Source organism: Zerene cesonia, chromosome 15 (assembly GCF_012273895.1).
Source record: "Zerene cesonia ecotype Mississippi chromosome 15, Zerene_cesonia_1.1, whole genome shotgun sequence".
NCBI classification, from domain to species: Eukaryota; Metazoa; Arthropoda; class Insecta; order Lepidoptera; family Pieridae; genus Zerene; species Zerene cesonia.
The window spans coordinates 7,009,758-7,028,295 of NC_052116.1; the positions used below are offsets into that span (position 1 = coordinate 7,009,758).

Here is an 18,538-nt window from a genome sequence, read left to right on the forward strand (position 1 = left end):
ATAAGTAAACTTTTGAGTTTTCTTATCTACTATAATCTGTGATTCAAATGTCAAAGACGAAAAACAAATGTTGATAAGATTCCTAGTTCACATTTATGACTTCACAAATCTTTATTCTTCTGTTTTAGCGCAAATTTAACAGCACACTAGGTACCTATAATATTTCTTGAATTTAAATAATAAAGCAAAGTTTTTATTACTATTAACTGTGAGACTGATTTTTTATTTTTTGTTCAATGCTCGCTAGGGTCGTTAATTCGTTGCCATTTGGGCTTTCTCAGCGAATTACTAGACTTTACTTTCAGGGTGAGTAATAATAATTTAAAAAAAATCAAAATTTTTCATAATAAACAACTAAGTTTAATTTTTTAGCTTTAGTCTGGAATCAACGCACAAGTCACAGTAAACCGGAATTCCATCAATTTAAAAACATGGACGTAAAAATATTACCGGCCTTAAAAGACAATTACATGTATTTAATTGTGGACAAAGCAACGAAAGAAGCGGCGGTAGTGGATCCAGTGGAACCAAATACTGTTTTGAAAGCAGTCCAGGAGCAGGGTGTCAACTTAACTAAAGTACTCACTACACACCACCATTGGTATATTTATGTGATTATATAAAATTTTAAGTCATAATGTAAACCTTGTAACATTTCGTATGATAGTAGTTTTAAATTGGAAAATAACTTTCTATTAATAATATAGCAATGATTTTGAAGGGACCATGCTGGAGGGAATGAGGACCTTGTGAAAATGCTCCCAGGCTTAGAAGTATATGGGGGTGATTCTCGCATTGGCGCATTGACCAACAAGGTTGCTCATAACTCCAAATTTAATATTGGAAATTTGAATGTGCTCTGTCTTTTCACTCCATGCCATACATCTGGTCACATTTGTTATTTTGTCACTGCACCAGAGGAAGGTGGTGAACAGGCTGTTTTTACTGGTGAGTTTGTAAATATGCTAATGCAATAAGTTTTTAAGCAAATGAATGTACAACTAAATTTGGTAATATCACAGCCTGTAGTTTTTATGACATCTAATAGTATTCGAATTTTATATAAAAAAAATTAAAAGCTTGTTTATTTCATTTTTGTCTTTAAAAGGTGACACCCTCTTCTTGGGTGGATGTGGCAGATTCTTTGAGGGCACCGCAGAACAAATGCACAAAGCTCTGATAGATATACTGGGCAATCTACCTGAACAAACTAAAGTGTTTTGTGGCCATGAGTATTCCATACAAAACCTCAAGTTTGCTGCGCATGTTGAACCGGAAAATGAAGATATAAAGAATAAAATCACATGGTCTCTCCAAAAGAGACAAGAGGGAAAGCCTACTGTGAGTTCTTAAGTTATATTTATTATAAAAAATATTTTTGTGGAAGATTCCATTCCAATTTGTTACATGATCTTTATTTGAAGCGAATTTAGTTAAATACATGTGAACTCTTAAGTGTCATAAGAGTAGAATTTATTTTTTACTGAAGAAGAAATATTAATCAAAAGATATAAAACAAAGCTTCAATAACATTAAATAACAATGGTTAATAATTGTAGGTACCATCAACAATATTAGAAGAAAAACTGTATAATCCCTTCATGAGAGTGACCCAGGGACCAGTGATGCAGCATGTCAACAAAGCAGACCCAATCGAAACAATGAAAGCAATCCGTCTGGAAAAAGACAACTTTAAATGCTGAACACTGTTTCTCATCGATAAATTATTGATTTCCATTATTTATAGTTGTTATTTGCAAATTTTTATCAATAAATACTCTTTTGTATTTTGTATTTGATGTCTTATTCCCTCTTAGCTCTTCCAAATCACATTCAATACATTTAATAGCAACACATTTATATTTTTATATGTTATTAATAAATTGAATAACTATAGGGGATGGGATATCAGTCAGTGTATCCACTATAATTGCATTTACACTAAGGAAAGATTAATGCTAAAAATAAACAAATTTTTGTAAATTAAAAATGTATTTAAATAATAACTTAAAGCTTAAGATCACAAGGGGATTAACTGCTAGATTGTTTAGTTTATGAATACTACTGCTCCTTTTTTATGTATGCTGACATTTCTTCTGCATATTTTTCCTTTGATCTCTCAAACATAGCTACATATACCTGTAAGTTATATTTGGTAAAATTATATTATTGAAGTAGATCCAAATAGCAGTACATAAAAGTAATGCCATGTTCATAATAAGCTTTAAATTTGAGATTCAATCTACAAAAAGATAAAACTGATCTTCCATCCATCCTGAAATATATTGCTTTCAACCTTTCTTTGTTTTTTTTTTTTTACTTATTAAGCCATAGACTATTATAACAAATCTGCTATTCATATAAATAAAATAAAAAGCTTTAATTCTAGTGTGGAAATAAAACATGCCTCACTACTTCAATCTCATTTCTCTGTGTATTATGATGAATTAAAATCTATATATTAAAAAATACAGATAATCTTATTTACCCTTTTCTCTTCATTTGTGAGTGCTCTCCACCGTGACGCTAATTGGCGTGTAACTTCCTGTTTTGAGGGCTCTGATCCCATTTCAGTTGCCGTTTCTGCTACTACAACTGGTCGTTGTTCTTGGCAAAATTGGAAGAAGGCATTACAAGGTTTTTTCGGAGCATTAGGATCTTTCTCTGGCTGTTAAAAAATATTTACAATTAATTTCAATTAAATACTAACATTTACTGGCTAAAACCATTATCTTGCAATGATTATTTTACATAGATTAAAATGAATAAATATATAATACAGCATAAACATTATAATATTATGTATAGGAACTAAGTAGCACCTTATCTGCTTTGCTTTTTCTTTTGGGTGCTGGTTTCTTTCCTCCTGTCACATTCTGTTTTTCTATCTGCCGTAAGGGCGTCTGTGGTTTATTGCCTCTAACTGACTTCGTGAATACTTCTGGTTTGACTTCGGTTTCAATGGATGTGGTCCTGAATGCATCGCCATGTTTATCTAGTCTTTCCACTAATAACTTTATGTCCTTTTTATAGCGTTTAGTTATTTTTTTTACCTCGTGTATCCTAAAAAGATAGGTCAATTTATATCAATTCAAAATAAGTCTCATACGATAGATATCATAAGAAAATGCAAACCTATTCACTATTCGTTCATTATCCTGTTGCAACACTTCACATCTTTCAAGTAACAATTGATATTTTCGCCTATAAATTTCTTCCTCGGATGGTAAACTAACCATATCATCTGAGTCGTCAGAAATATTCGAGTTTAGTTGCTGGACTGTCATTTTAAATTATTTCACGGCTTCAAAGTTCAACACAAACAAATTCCTTTCTTTGTCGCTTGTCAGTTGTCAGTAGTCGTTGCTCATGTTGGTATTATTGGTTTTTAGGATAGTTGTACTAGAATATTACTCTGGATGTTTTTTTTTTCAAGTTTTAATGGCTTGGTACTGTAATTTGTAAATTAATATTTTCAATTTAATATTTGTGACGATTATTGTAAAAAAATTGTATCCATTCTTCTGTGTGTATAGTTTATAGCGATAAAGTTAATAAAAGTTAATTTTCTAAGATAACTAAATAATGATTGTTTAAAAATCGGCCCACACTACCACAGACAAGATTCATTTTTTTATCCATAACTAACGTCTAGCTAACAACAGTCTTTAAGTCTTTTAGTTGCGGGAAAATTTTAAATGATTCTACCATCGAATATGACTATATTATGTACTTAGTACATACCTTAAAAGTCTAAACAAGTTCAAAATATTTTTCAATCTTTCCATTATCACTTTGTTTTATTTTTGGCATGGAGCCATACATGAATTCATGCTTAAGTTGTTCATTCATAAAATAAACATTTCGCGACTGCGCAATGCTAATAATACAAATGTATCGCATTGCGGGGTGCGGGTTATTTAATTATAGCGTGATTTGTAACAAAAATAAAGTGTAAGCGTTTAATCAAAAGATGTTGTTTATTCATATTTGTAGATAGAAGGTTTTAATAATTGTAGATTAAATAAAGTGTCACAAATGCCTCCCAAAAGCAGCAATGCGATGGATATCACTTTCTTCCAAGCGAACTACGTTTATATATTTCACATTATTATTTCTATTATATTTATTATATGTGTTGAATACTTCTTTAGTTGATGAACGTAAGGTAAGTATTAAATTTTTTATAGTACTATTTTAATATTGTATTTGTGAAACTGCTGAACTTTATTAAAATTTCAGGTATCACTCAGGTTTTCTTGGAAGCACATTTCAAAGTATAAAGACGCTGCATTTAAATTAGCCACGTTTTTGGGATTGAACTTAGATGGAGGTTATGAGTATCGCAGATTGCATAAATCCAACCAAATACCCATTAAAAAGCTTCCAGACGCTCTTATTATTGGTGTTAAGAAATGTGGTACACGAGCGTTATTGGAATTTTTGAGGTGAACGATTTTTCTTATTCTTGTATATACTGTTCTTATGTTGCAAACCTTGTGTGTGTTCTAGATAATGGATAACAAGTATATTATAACAGAAAAATACATATATATTTATAGGCTACATCCAGATGTCAGAGCCGCTGGATCAGAAGTTCATTTCTTCGACAAGTACTATCACAAAGGTTTTGAATGGTATAGGTATGTACGCTGTTCTTTGTGTGACAGAGATTCTATGTTCAGTAGTTTATTCGTCATTTAATTGTAAAACATTTTGAATTTTGTGAAAGTACATTTATTTTTCGCAGAGATAAAATGCCGCCAACTCTAGAAGGACAGATTACTATGGAAAAGACGCCTTCGTATTGGGTAACGAAATCCGCACCGAAGCGAGTATTTGCAATGAACCCCCTCGTCAAACTGCTGGCTGTTGTTAGAGATCCAGTGACTCGAGCAATAAGCGATTATACGCAGTCTGCTAGGTAAGTGAGGTAAATGTACCGAATTCAGGATGTTTAGGAATTTTGTTGAAATTTGTCGTAATGGATTAATATCGTTTATTTTTCCATGTTTTCATTTAATGCAAGCTATTTTTATAGCAGCATAATTTACGAGTATCTACAATAGCTGCATTGCAAGTTGCGTTCCTACAACATCGCTTATTTTACTTCACAGTAATTTCTAAAGAATATTCAAGATTTCTCCCAATTTCTTTCATAAGTCACGTAGCTAGTAGATTTCTGTGAAGTTTATCAAGCAACTCAGTTGTTTTCAAATATCGTAATATATGCTACTGTAAATATGTAAAGTACACCTGTATGTTTTTCTCTCTTTTTAACTCCTTAATCTACGAACCGAATTGGACGAAATTTTGGAATATTATTTTGGGCTGTATATGTGATGTCTTGCACAAATATTATATGTGGTACGGTGTGTGTCATATTATATTGTTTAATATTGATAAATGAGTATTGACTCATCTGTTATTATAGCAAACGACCAGGCCTGCCTCGTTTCGAAGATTTCGCTCTCATAAACAGCACTATACAATGGGGCGGGGCTTGGGCCATAGATGCATCATGGCCACCAGTTAGATTGGGTATTTATGCGCGACCGTATCGTAGGTGGCTGCGTAGGTTTCCTAAGTCTAGACTTCTGTTGATTAATGGAGAGAGACTCGTCGCTGATCCAGCTGCTGAAATGGCCAGAGTTCAAGTGAGTTCAGATGGATAATTGTTTCTACTGATATTACAAGGAATAACTTTTGGATATTCTTAAATATACACACTTACCGAATAACCACTTTTGGTACAGTAAGTTACATTAAACAAAGTTTATGGGTTTATTAATATGGTAGAATATTGCATTATATTTATAGCTGCGTCTGATTGTAATGTTTTTTCATACATTTCACGTGAAGCCCCTTTAGGCTGATATTGAATCGATTTAAACACGAAAAATTCTAACAGATATATTTAATTCAGATAACCTTGCTAGACATATTATACGCGAGTGCAGTGAATGTTTATGACGTGATTTTCAGGATTTCCTTGGTCTCAAACGGGTCATCACGGACAAGCACTTTTATTTTAACTCAACAAAGGGCTTCCCATGTCTTCTTAAATCTGAAACAAAGTCGATACCGCACTGTTTGGGTAAAACCAAGGGCAGAAATCATCCGCGTATAGAGCCAGCTGTACTAGACCGTCTCAAAGAGTTTTATAAGCCGCACAATGACAAGTTTTACGAACTATCTGGCATCAATTTTAAATGGCCATAAGATGGACCCTAATATCATTTTCATGTACTTACCAAGGTTTCATTGAATTTGACAAACTGTAAGATCAGCTGTAGACGTGTTTGCTGACTTTCGGCTAAACACACATCGCATTAGTTTTGAGTGCATAATTATGCAGCTTATAACAATTTTATTTTATGATATAGGTCCTCCAGTACGGTAAGATAAGATCTGGAAATTTTTTTGTGTATGTAGAAAGTAGATTGCTATATTATATAACATGTTTAGACGTCCACATTTGCTTTTGACTGTGATCCAATTTTACTATAGGTTTACCTTTGTTAAGTGGTTAAAATAACGTTAGTATATCTTTACTTGACCTAGACTTTAAGGTAAGGTTTTTGCCAAACTTTATATATAAATCGGACACTTGATATTCAATTCTATGGTTTAAATAATCAATCTATAAAATTTATTAATGGATAAGGATTGGATCTTTTCTATCGTGGAAACGGAGAAGGAAAATATCGTGAGTCAAATATTCGTATCGGCATGTCCAAGAAAGGAAAGTTAGACTATGTAAAGTTTGGCGCAGACTTTTTTAGAATATACCAATTAATACTCATTACGCTTGTAACATATCTATTACGTTGTGACATTATTAAGGAAAATTAATATTTACAAAACATTACCGCTTTAGTTTATTATAATAGAATTGTTTAAATTGATGATTGGATATCAACAATTAAATCGTAAACTATTAAGCGAGCAGAACTGCAACTAACTTTTGATGCGATAATTAAATCGTGCGATAATTTCATTATTTACCCGATTAGTTAAAACTTACCTATAAGCATGATTACGGACAGACTAAAGTGTAAGCAAATGGCGACTAAAATTGGCTCTAACGCTAAATCGATTTTAGCCCTTTAATTGCTATTGAAATGCTCATATGAGACTAGTTTATTCAATGCGGGAAATATATTACATTAAAAATGAGAATGATAAAATGCGACAATGAAATATGTTTTCTTCTAGCGGATTATGTCTTAATTACAGTACTGTTATGAAACAATAATTAACTATAAAAAAATGTAGTACATTCTGAAGGAAAAGATTATAAATTTATTTAAAAAAACAATTTCTCTGTGATAAGCTCAACATAGATATTTTATAGTAAGACTTAGTTCCCAACTGCAATAACCTATTTTTAAGGTAAACGTACCTAATTCAGCCTAATTTCTCCAGACTCATTTTCTTCATCAAGTAAGACCAGCAGAAATAATAATTTTTGTGTTGTTATATATCTTTTGTCACAACCTTACCTTCTAGTTCCTAAATACATTATAATTTATAACCTAATTGATAATTCTAACATCGAAAGTTCCTAAAGCACTTCACTATACATTCCTATGCCAACTTAATTATAATTTTGCCAACATTTTTTATCACGCATATTTATATGGAAATATAGGTGATTAATGGGAATGGAATGGAATATTGTGGAATGGATATAATTCTAATTGTTAAATGTAATATAGCAATAGCTATTATCAGCTATAAGTGTACGCCTTAAAGTATTAAATAGCGATAGCTTTATTAAAAAACAATGGTTGTGTATGTAAACGAATATACGAGTATTATGTACCTATTGGATTTAAATAGAAAAATAAACTGCTAAATATAAAAAGCGTGTTTCTCTTTTAACATGGCGTTGAAAAGTAGTAAAAAGTGTTATTTAGAAATGTTATATTTCAGACATTTTTTTTACCTCAAGCCATTGACTCATCAGATCTTATTATCACTCATCTATCTTATTATTCTGATTAGGATCGCCTCAGTTAAATAATTTCGTTACATATACTCTGCATAAGAGGAAGTGATAGAGTTTATACATTCTTACATCAAAGCTTGGTTTTTAGTATTTGACACTATATTATTATTAAACAATAATAAACATGCATAAAGCTTCACCACATATAGAATGGCAGATGGGTATGAAAGAAAAGAGGTAGGTAAATATGTGTTAATATTTATTAACAAAACACTTAATAGAAACATTTTAAAATTCACTTTAATCAAGAAGCAACTTGCATAACATTTTATATGATTATATGAAAATAATCCCTGATGACTCCATCGATATAATATAAATAATAAAAAAAACAAAATAGAAATACGTAAAACAACCAGGCAACAAACGTACCTACATAAAAATTAAACTGAAAAACGAAATTAAATTCAAATAAAAGTGCCCGTGATCCTCTGCTGTCATGTTTAGAACAATATACAGATTTTATTTATTATCGAATTACTCTTTAAAAATAATTAATAAATCACGAGTTAAATCGAGGTTATATTTTTAATAAATAGAAATTAAAAACGAAAATTTCGTTTATTGAAGTTCTGATGGAGCTTATTGCATCTGATACTATATTGATAATGCATTAGAAAAATTGCGTTAAAAACTTTTTCTTTTGTTTAGGATAATAAATATTTTGTTTTTTAAAATTACCAGGTTACCATAGCTGTGGGAAATTACTAAAACGCGGGTATTTTATGTATACGTAAGGCTAAGACAAACAGTTGCAATATTTAAATTCCAGTCGGATTCACCTGGTACAGAAACAGAAATAATATAAATATATATCAATGTCATTTAGAAATAATGTAACTTTCTACTGGAAACTTATGTTTAAAATTTAAATGTATGCATTAAATTCGAGAATTTTAAGTATATTTTGTTTATTTACATTTATGTTGTATTTCAAAGACCTAATTTGTGTTATAATGATACATATGATAAAGGAAAAATATTATATTACAAAACGGAGTACTTATTAAATAATAGGATAGAAAACATACACATTTTGTATAATATTCAGCATTATTTGTTTCAATTTTTCATACGCCATTTAAAGATATACTATTGTGAATATATTATAATAGTAATGAAGGCCGGCTCCATCTATCTTTATGTTACGAAATTTTATGTTTACAAAGGGAATCACAAGAAATAGTTTATCATAGGAACATTAAAACTAATATGTTTATACAAGCATTCTGTTTAATACAAAATAATTAAAATTGCAAATTATTGAGTTCTTTAGTCTCATTTATCATTTGTTCATTTGTTCATGTTTTCAATGTTCAAACTAAAATCTGTTTTTCTTATAAGTTAAAATCTTGTATTTTAAGATACATTAAAACAAAAATAACAAAATGGAAGACGCATAATATAATGGTGTGTACATTCTTACAACTAATATAAAATTATAAATACGAAAATGTGCTTGTTTATTTGTATTTATTTTACGTCGAAACTGCTATAATACAATATAGCATGATTTATGTGTGAGGAGATAGTAAAGAGGCCAGAGAGCAAAAGGCTAAAGCTGCGGGCAACAGCTAGTTTTAATGAAATCATCTTTACCATCAATTAATATCTATCATTAACGTGTCTGTAATGGAGCAGTTAAATGCACAAAATGAAGCCTCGCGAAGATTATTCAAGACTACAATTATCATTGCAAAACGTTTGCATGTAGGAATAGTAAAAACTCTTGTATTTCGCAATTTTATACAAAGATACAGGTCTCCTGTTAAGTAACAATCACACTTACATTATAAATGTTTGCTTGTCTAGATGTTTGTCCGTCAATCACGCTAACAACGAAACTACTGATTATGATGATATATGGTATACAGACAGGGTATGAGCTGACTTCTAGTAATAAATAAAAACATTTGAATGAACTTACGTTCCTCTATATTATTATTATCCAACTAGTTTTAAATCACAATATAGATAACATAAAAGACCTAACTAAAAGTTTTCACTTGGTGCATATACAGGTATTTCCATAGGCCTAACTTGCAGGTACGATATGGAACTCATACTGACTAGAGCAAACACAATTGGGACATTATCTGTGTACTGTGAGTGAAGTGCCTCTATTTCTGTTGCTGTTGGTAATATTGATGATTCCCTGAAATTAAAGTTGTAATATTTTTATCTTCATCCAATCTTATATGCAGGTTAATTAATATCTATAGACTTTTATTTATTTATTTTTTTGTTATAATCCAGCTTTATAAACACATAATAACACTAATATTATAAATGTGACACTGAAATTACTGAACGGATTTTGATAAAATTTGATATCCAGACAGTGTATGAGCTGACTTGGGTCATACAATTAATCCCGATTAAATGCTTCCTTGGGATAAAACAGGAATCTTGATATCCGGGCGGAGCTGAGACGAGTGTCTATTAGCATAATGGTTTAATTGACATGACTTTCTTTCAAGTAAACAATTAGATAATATATATGTTACCGTTAATGCTCTATCTATAAATTTATCTCTAATTCAACATATAACAATCAAATCAAAATGTAATTAAAAATGTTTTATTAGTTTTCTACCTTAATATAAAATTATTGTTAAAAAATAAATATTAATATACTCACTCTAAACAGATAACTCGGAAATGTGGTATTGGAGGGTCGGTTTTCTTAAAACTCTCAACATTTCTATTGTAAACGTCAAAATCGATATTCAGAGTTGAATTACTGTTAATTTCTTTGTTCGATTTTATTATTCTCAACTTCTGCAGTACAGACTGTGTGTCGCTACAATCTTCAGGCTTAACTAAGCAATCTACATCAAAATGAGTTTCGAAAATAGAAATGTCTTGGAACTCTGTAATACTTTCTTTGAGACTTTCTAAGAAAGCTATTTTCAATCCCAACCAGTTTTCAAATGCATTTGGTTTAAATTTAACAAAATCATACAGAAGTTTTGTCTTTGTCAACATAGGATCTATACCATACTCATTACATAGCTCAACTCTTCCAAAATCACTCTCACTGGGAAGCCACTTGCCTGTGATAGCTTCTCTAATAGCATCATTGTACTTTTTATCTTTCATTTCTAAACATTCATCATGTGTTGAAATATTAGCTTCATTAGCAATATCCTGTTTTTCCGACAACCGCTTCAGGATATTAAATGGATTTCTTAATTTTTTACTCTTTTTACTTTTATGCATGGGTGCTTTAGTTATTTCTTCTTGTATAACACAGTCTGTGTCAGAAGAAGAATCTAGAATTATGTGCCTTCGATTAATTATATCATGCATAGAATTTAAATAATAATCTGTGTTATAACATCTATTGAATGTTTTTAGCAATTTTGAAAATGTTCTTCTATGTCTAGGAGTTGCTTTGCCACTCATTTCGAGAGATTTTAGTTCTAATGCTACTTTTTCTATGGATTTAAGGTTATCTTCAAGAGAATCGTCATCTGTTTTTCGCTTTTTATTTTGTGGTTCTTCATCATCCAAATCCAAGTCTATAGTTTCTATTGCTTCAGCACTGATAATCTCAAAATAAGGGCCAAGTCTTAGATTTGTTTTGTACCTTAAATTGTATGTATTAAGTAGTTTTTGAAGTGACTGAGTGTTATCTTGATTTACATTGCCCCTCGCAACAAGTTGCTTCAACCTCTGAGCCAATGTTTTAATCCTCTCTAAGTAAGCTTCTTGATTGCTTACATTATTTGGTACTACAGGACTATTTCCTCTACTGTTAAAGTAATTATAGTTGTTAAATGGTAGTCTTTGAAACATCTGTGATCTCTGATAAAACTGAGGCCTTTGAAAAAACTGGGACCCTCGGGATTGGAAAGGTGTTGGAAAGAATATTTGTTGGACAAAGGGTCTTTGGAATAACATGTTAATATTAAAGAAACTGAAGTTAGATTGTGGTCTAGGATAAGAAAATTGCCTAAACTGATTATTTTGGTATATTTGTGTTGAATGTGGTCTATTAGAATTTGACGGGCCACTAGTGGATGCAGTTCTCAATCTCTTAACATGACTTCCACTAGCTTCGTCACCAGAACTATATGATAAACTAGATGATTTTGTGCACTTTTTGGGCACATTCCTCAAGTTAATTGTATATGACTCCTCAAGAACCATGTCATTTGGAACATATTTAGCTTCAGGCACTTTTAAAGTCACAGTCCGCTTTTCTAAAAGATCTGGAATAGAACTGAAGATATCATTAGTTTTTTCAGCACAGCATTGTTTTAGTTTCCGATTCTTTAATCTTGATAGCTTGTTTTGGTAACTCTTATAAACAGAGTTATATTTTTGTACATTAATTGTTTCAGTTGCATGAATTTTTTCTGGCTTCATATTCTCATTACCACTCTCACCAGGAACTTTTATTTCTTTTGTGCCATTTGAATTACACGATGTATCACATTCTTGTTTTGGTATCTCTTCAGTTGTTTTTTCTTCATTATTTGTATTAATATTATTTGCTGCACTTAACACAGTCAAATGTATGTTTGTATTCTCATCAGGTTTCTCATTTTTTTGTTCTAATTTTAATTTGTTATTTACACGAGCTCTATGTCTATAAACTTTGTAACCAATTCTACTCAATGAAGCATAAACTTTGTATTTTAAAAGAGTTATATCTCCTTGCAGTAGTAAGGTATATGCTTGTTGTAGCGATACACTTACTCCACCATATTTTAGTAGAAGACAATTCTGGAATTGAGTTACTTATTTTTTATTACTATATATATTATCACATAATAAGTAATTAATTTATCCATATATCTTGTGATCGTAATTTAATGTTGTGAAAATATAAATATATATTACAAGCATTTCAGTTTACACAAAAGGGGCAAATTTTTATAATTTGAATTACATATGACCTTAATCAGTTTAACTTATATTTATTTTATGAATGTGAATCTTTCATTCACTAAAACTAAAAAACATACCAGTTCCATCAATAACAGTGCTTCCTCAGGTTTCAAGTATAGAATTCTCCCAACATTGTGACCTAGATATTGCCAGTAACCACCACACTTCTGTGTTACTTCAGCTAACATAAGGTCTTCTCTCCATTCCGCATGACTAAGTGAACCTCTGAAATAGATATAGGTGTACATTAACTAGTTGACCTAATAAAATATTTGCTGTCTGCAAAGTATCAAAATTGTGAAGATTAAATAGCTGTTTTGTTCAAGTTCAAGTTTATAAGATCACTCTACTGACACTAAGCAATACAACATAGTTAGCAAATCGAACCAGCACTTTACACATGATACTGTGACCAAGGAAAATAGGGATCCATTATAATCCTGTATAATCACCATATTCAAAATATGGAGATTATACAGACTAAACAACAAATATTTATATTAAATTTCTTCATTGTGTTTAATTAAATGTATGTGTTAAAAAGATGAAAAAACTCTGTATTGTTAGTAAAAAATGTGTTTTATAATTTAACATAAATTACCTTTTTTCGATACGTTCAACTTCTATTAGACATTTTTTGGCTTCCAGCGAGGCTTGAATTTGTTTTTGTTCTAACCAAGAACCATTGGGGACAACATCTTTCAAGCCAAGTTCAGGTAAATTTGCCTCGAGTCTAGTTACACCTTTTGTAACAATCTCATCGCCGCTAAAATATAATAAACATTCTTGAGACACAATTAAAAACAACACAATTTACGAAGGTAGGAAAGTAGTCTTACGATAACATCTTTATATTGTTCATGATTGATTAAAATTTATACTTAATATCAATAAGCAGTAATATTAAATGTCAATTTTTTGACAAAAATTACACTGTTCTCAGCACATTTTTTAAATGAGAATGTGAACGTGAAAGTTTATTGAGTATTCACCCAACTGAGAAATAAAAACTGTCAAGTGTCAATGTCAATTCACTCCTATTTAAGATGACAGCACCAATTAGGTTTGTCCAGTGTTTGTTTCGTCTACATCATATGTGGATTTAACTAATTCAGTAAAAATTTAAACGTGTTTAATTTTTATTATTATTTATTTATTTTCTTATGTCACAGTGGGCTGATGGTACACGCACTACCGCCCATGAACATTTGGAGAGGTGTGAGGTCGTTTGCAGACCTTGCACCTCTTCAAATCGACTGCCGACTTCAAATTGGAAAGGGATTAGGAAATGATTGAGAGGAATAAAGCAAAAGGACTGGAATGGGTAAGGAAATAGATATGGGCCTCCGGTTCCCCCACTCTCCGTATAAAACACAGCAGTATGCTATTCCACGTCTATCTTCTGTGGAGGTGTGGTACTTCCCCAATGCGAGCTAGCCCAATTCGTACCGAAGCGTGCTCGCCTACCACATACAAAAACAACTTTTTAACATGTTATTGAATTTGAACCTACACAAGGCCATCTATCCATAAGCACTTACAAAAGTTTATTGTTTGTAACCATATAGTACAAAATATTAAATGACAAGTTTGTATAAACACACATTTATTTTCTCATCTAAATTTATACATACTAATGACCACCCTTACTGCTGTATCATTTTGACGGTAAGTGCCCACTGTTTTCTAAAATAATAAGTGTAGAATATCAACATTGATACGTAAAAAACGTATAGGTACCTATATCAATGGATATCAAGTAGCGTTTATACGTACAACTTGTGTATTGAATACCCGCATACCTGTTTAGATGGTAAGTCTGCCAGCTCCGTTCTTTCGGTTGAGAAAGATAAACTAAAAATACCTTGACGTAAATTCTGAGAGTCGTCTTATTTATATTGTTCATGAGCCTTTTTTTATTGTAGGGAAATCTTGCATAGATACCCACGGCCACCCCGGGATGGAGCAGTGGTGTATGTCGGATTCTTACCGACCAAAACCAAATCCCCACTGTGTTCCGTCGAGCCGCTTAAGTGAACGGGCCATGGGTTGTTCATATGCCTGTATCTCCACTACGCGTCATGTGAAACTTTTTAATAGATTCAGTTTAGAGTAAGTTGATACTTCAACTTTCAAGTAAGAATAAAGGGTAGTTTATCGGAGATATTAATAGGTAGAAAAGTGTGAGTGCTCGGTACTGTTACCTTGCAAATTTATTATAGACTCATGACCCAGGGGCCTGTTAATTTATTTAAAATTCGATAATTTTGTGAAAATGTTAGTGAGTTTGTTAATTGGACAAGTGCTGTTTAAATAACCTTACTTTTATGTAAAAAGATACTATTCTTGAAATACATAATTACCTAATAGTACAAGACAAATCCATTTGTAAAAATTTATAAAATATTATATCTTATCTACCTGGATCACATTCTAAAACTAGCTAGCATTTCTCTTCTGCTGTCTATTAATGATTTCTGGTTTTTAAGTCGAGCAAATGAAGAAACTTGAGCTCGTTCAGCACTATGTTGTTCGGTTAGTATTTGGTCTTCGCAAATACGACTATGCCCATGTCTACTGTGTCTTTATATGTTACTATGTCTGTGTATTAATTTTCCTTCAACAATATGCCCAAGTGATACTTTTTCCGTATTTCGGCGAAATCGCGTCCTTTTCGATTCTAAGACTACCTCTTATCTCAAAAATAAGTGTAACTTCCTGAATAGGAAAAAATTATTCCCTTCGATCAGTGGATTGGCATGTTCTATACATATATTATATATTTTCTTCGCACTATATATTCTCACGTAAGGAATACCTTGCCGATAAACATCAGAAAAGCTTGAAGAAGCGCTTGACCCGGTATCACAATTATTCAAGAAGGTATATGTATTATGATATGCACTAGATTTTTCCCGCGGCTTCGCACGCGTTAAATTCGTAGAAGTTTAAAAGTGTACGAGAGACTTCACCCTGCTTGCGTAACGTAACCTCTCGCCAAAAAATGCTTATCAAGCTGAAAAACTTTTGTGAAGATGATAAATTCGAAGTCAGTCGAAGAAAGCGCTGTTTTTTCTGATTTACTTTTTTTCCGCGGTAAAAAGTATCCTAGATCCTTCCTCTGTCCTCAACTTATTATCTGTATGTGTTTGTGCCAAATTTCATTAAAATCGGTTCAGTGGTTTAGGCGGGAAAACGTAACAGATAGACAGACAGACAGAGTTATTTTCGAATAATAGTAACAGATAGACAGACAGAACTTTCGAATTTGCAATATTAATATTAAGTAATTAAGTATGGATAAATCTATACAAATAATGAGCTGTTTGAACGCGTTTATCTCAGGAACTGCTGGTTCTATTTCAAAAGTTACCACTCCGTTGGATACCAAACAACTTTTGCTAAGATATCATATTTAAACAGGTATTTATTTGTTTGGATATAAACTAGCTGTTCTGCCTTCGTCGTCTGCCGTAGTCGGTATAATTTTTGTTGTTGAGGTGGTCTGCTGCGGTTCTGCACCAGGCGTTCCATTTTCCGAAATATTATTGCTTTTATTATGTTGCTCAGACTAATATAAATACCAATACAAAGATTAAAAAAAAAAAACAAACAGACAAACAGATGCTCTATTACTGTTTTTAAACCTCTTTCAATTATTTAATGTCTTCAATGTACAAACACAGTGTTTTTTTCCTGTTTTATTATATGTATATAGAATATAGATAATAAGTCTATGGTTATTGCCAAGTGGCTTAAAAAGATTTAAAAGCCCATTATCATCGGGAAATGCTCCAAGTGCTAATGTGCCTGTGTAATTGAATTATCAAAAATAAAAATATCAGAATGAAAGGTAGTATAGGAGTTGTATACTTATTTTCTATCTTGTATACCTATTTGTGAGAGTTTAATTATTGAGTATGACTTTCGTACATGCTCGGCGATAGAGTGGTCGCTCAAGCTGACAGATTGCAAGGGTCGCAAAAATGCATAACGCGAACGGAGAGCGAAGTGTTTATGCTCTTAGCAGTAAATAATAAATTAAAAGTGACTAAAATTGCCATTTACAAGTTTCTGTTTAACCTTCAATGCTAGTTTGGTCTGGCGCAGCTGGTACATTATAGATCGAACTGTACTCGGCGAGACAAATTTAGTGGACAGTAGGCTTAATTCTGGTATATTAAGATGATGACACAGATAACTAAGAGTATATTTTTTTATATTTTTATAGGCACAGGAATGATTTCATTTCTATGCCAATTTTTTTGTATTAAATTCTTATTCAATCTGTTATGCGTAATATTAGAATGGAAGAGCAACACGCTTCCACCGCATAAACTTTTCTGCAGTAGATAATATGTGAAAAATTTGAGAATATTATTAAACTTTTGGTAAGATCATAAATAATGTGTAATATTGTATAAAATAAAAACAAAGCTTGAATATCAATGGAATCTGAATACAGTGAACAAAATCTTAAGGCTACGTGAAGCCTTAAGATTAAAAAAATAATATACAACATCATATTTCAAGTTGTTTATGCAATTATGAATAATACAATAGCACGATACAGTACCTTATAATTTGACTAACCAGGCTTTATTGCAGTGTGTTATTGCAACAACTTCAATACAATGAAACAATTAAACAAGTTGTACCAAATAGAGAGACTGCTACACCAGTTGAAATTGGCTTTTCGATTTCGACGAGTAGTAATTGTAGTAAGCTACGTTTGTGAATTCGTAGTAGGTATAACGTAGCGTAGCAAGTTGGAAGCATGCCTGACTATCGATTAGTCGCGCGGTCTAATCCGACAGGGCGCGACGCTGTACGATTGTACCCGAGGCCGATTCACGTCCACAAATAGCGGAAGTAATGAAATGTACAGAAAGATATGAAGCGGAAAAATTGTCGCTTTCCTTTTTCTTCGCGTCACGTCTTATCGTCTAAAAAGGCTTCATACTGACTTACTGGTGGGCTTACTGACATGTTAAAATGAATAGCTATTTGATCATTAATCATAAAGTTTCTTCTTTATGATAAAAATAAATCCTTCGAAATATTTTTTGCTCTATTTTATTGTTTTTCTCAAAAATATCTGATGTTATGGCTAAAAATAGTAGATTAGTATTTAATTGTACAGATTAGATTTGTTTAATTGTAGATATAGTGTATTTATAATGTACTGATGGGTTAGTTATAAGTACTCTTTTTCCATGTTTAAGTTTGAATAAGTTTTGCGCTCCAACTGTAGTATAAAAGGGCTAGAGACGATTTAGCGTATTGTAATACGGGTTTTATAAGAGGCGCCGCCCCCTCTGCTCAGTGCCGCCAACGATAGCTCAAAGAATACGATAGTCGTCCGTTAACGCACGCTAAAGCCGGCCGGCATCGATTTAATCGTTGGGGACTCTTGAAATTTCAAATTTCGATTCAAAGTATCATTTCTGTTGACGCCGACATGGATCGAAAACGTGGGATGGGGTGGAACACCCCGTTGTAAGGTTTTATTTATGGTATATTTTGACGTGCGCTCTCGTTGCTAACTTCAAGGCGTGTAGATAATGGGGTGATGGATAGTGTTATCGGTCGCTACTCGTCGTGAACTGTGTCCCAAACGATTTA

General features: G+C 31.9%; 4 protein-coding genes across 6 annotated transcripts; 2 read left to right on the forward strand and 2 right to left on the reverse strand.

The window, feature by feature from the left end:
• The first annotated feature begins 22 nt into the window (after nucleotides 1-22).
• LOC119832708 (hydroxyacylglutathione hydrolase, mitochondrial) lies at nucleotides 23-1,768 on the forward strand. 3 transcript variants are annotated; one of them, XM_038356430.1, is made up of 6 exons: nucleotides 23-150; nucleotides 248-306; nucleotides 373-601; nucleotides 722-948; nucleotides 1,109-1,341; nucleotides 1,560-1,768. In XM_038356430.1, exons 3-6 carry the CDS (start codon nucleotides 432-434, stop codon nucleotides 1,701-1,703), a joined length of 774 nt encoding a protein of 257 aa, XP_038212358.1. In that variant the 5' UTR covers nucleotides 23-150; nucleotides 248-306; nucleotides 373-431; the 3' UTR covers nucleotides 1,704-1,768. The 3 variants fall into 3 exon arrangements, with proteins under 3 accessions (XP_038212358.1, XP_038212357.1, XP_038212359.1); XM_038356429.1 differs by having other exon boundaries at nucleotides 37-306; XM_038356431.1 differs by lacking the exon at nucleotides 248-306 and having other exon boundaries at nucleotides 39-150.
• Nucleotides 1,769-1,973: 205 nt separating this feature from the next.
• LOC119832709 (high mobility group B protein 2-like) lies at nucleotides 1,974-3,373 on the reverse strand. Its single transcript, XM_038356433.1, has 4 exons — nucleotides 3,136-3,373; nucleotides 2,823-3,063; nucleotides 2,489-2,668; nucleotides 1,974-2,139 (listed from the first exon to the last, which is right to left on the reverse strand). The coding sequence occupies exons 1-4, from the start codon at nucleotides 3,285-3,287 to the stop codon at nucleotides 2,062-2,064; spliced, it is 651 nt and encodes a 216-aa protein (XP_038212361.1). The 5' UTR covers nucleotides 3,288-3,373; the 3' UTR covers nucleotides 1,974-2,061.
• Nucleotides 3,374-3,844: 471 nt separating this feature from the next.
• Nucleotides 3,845-7,826, forward strand: LOC119832347 (heparan sulfate glucosamine 3-O-sulfotransferase 3B1). Its single transcript, XM_038356011.1, has 6 exons — nucleotides 3,845-4,168; nucleotides 4,243-4,448; nucleotides 4,563-4,643; nucleotides 4,751-4,924; nucleotides 5,435-5,657; nucleotides 5,986-7,826. Exons 1-6 carry the CDS (start codon nucleotides 4,058-4,060, stop codon nucleotides 6,220-6,222), a joined length of 1,032 nt encoding a protein of 343 aa, XP_038211939.1. The 5' UTR covers nucleotides 3,845-4,057; the 3' UTR covers nucleotides 6,223-7,826.
• A 1,501-nt stretch (nucleotides 7,827-9,327) lies between these two features.
• On the reverse strand, nucleotides 9,328-13,917 carry LOC119832287. Its single transcript, XM_038355950.1, has 5 exons — nucleotides 13,753-13,917; nucleotides 13,515-13,679; nucleotides 12,991-13,138; nucleotides 10,656-12,748; nucleotides 9,328-10,169 (listed from the first exon to the last, which is right to left on the reverse strand). The coding sequence occupies exons 1-5, from the start codon at nucleotides 13,773-13,775 to the stop codon at nucleotides 10,007-10,009; spliced, it is 2,592 nt and encodes an 863-aa protein (XP_038211878.1). The 5' UTR covers nucleotides 13,776-13,917; the 3' UTR covers nucleotides 9,328-10,006.
• Between the last annotated feature and the right edge of the window lie 4,621 nt (nucleotides 13,918-18,538).

Bases quoted from the DNA above. Each gene is read 5' to 3' on its own strand.
- LOC119832708 (XM_038356429.1), top strand. From the start codon at position 237: ATGCTCGCTAGGGTCGTTAATTCGTTGCCATTTGGGCTTTCTCAGCGA. The intron at 307-372 runs GTGAGTAATAAT...TTAATTTTTTAG, and splicing joins TACTAGACTTTACTTTCAGG to CTTTAGTCTGGAATCAACGC. The intron at 1,342-1,559 runs GTGAGTTCTTAA...TAATAATTGTAG, and splicing joins GACAAGAGGGAAAGCCTACT to GTACCATCAACAATATTAGA.
- LOC119832709 (XM_038356433.1), bottom strand. From the start codon at position 3,287: ATGACAGTCCAGCAACTAAACTCGAATATTTCTGACGACTCAGATGAT. The intron at 3,064-3,135 runs GTTTGCATTTTC...CTATCTTTTTAG, and splicing joins AATGAACGAATAGTGAATAG to GATACACGAGGTAAAAAAAA. The intron at 2,669-2,822 runs GTGCTACTTAGT...ATTTTTTAACAG, and splicing joins GAAAAAGCAAAGCAGATAAG to CCAGAGAAAGATCCTAATGC.
- LOC119832347 (XM_038356011.1), top strand. From the start codon at position 4,058: ATGCGATGGATATCACTTTCTTCCAAGCGAACTACGTTTATATATTTC. The intron at 4,169-4,242 runs GTAAGTATTAAA...TTAAAATTTCAG, and splicing joins CTTTAGTTGATGAACGTAAG to GTATCACTCAGGTTTTCTTG. The intron at 4,449-4,562 runs GTGAACGATTTT...ATATATTTATAG, and splicing joins GCGTTATTGGAATTTTTGAG to GCTACATCCAGATGTCAGAG.
- LOC119832287 (XM_038355950.1), bottom strand. From the start codon at position 13,775: ATGAACAATATAAAGATGTTATC. The intron at 13,680-13,752 runs GTAAGACTACTT...ATTATATTTTAG, and splicing joins AACAATATAAAGATGTTATC to CGGCGATGAGATTGTTACAA. The intron at 13,139-13,514 runs GTAATTTATGTT...TATCTATTTCAG, and splicing joins GTTGAACGTATCGAAAAAAG to AGGTTCACTTAGTCATGCGG.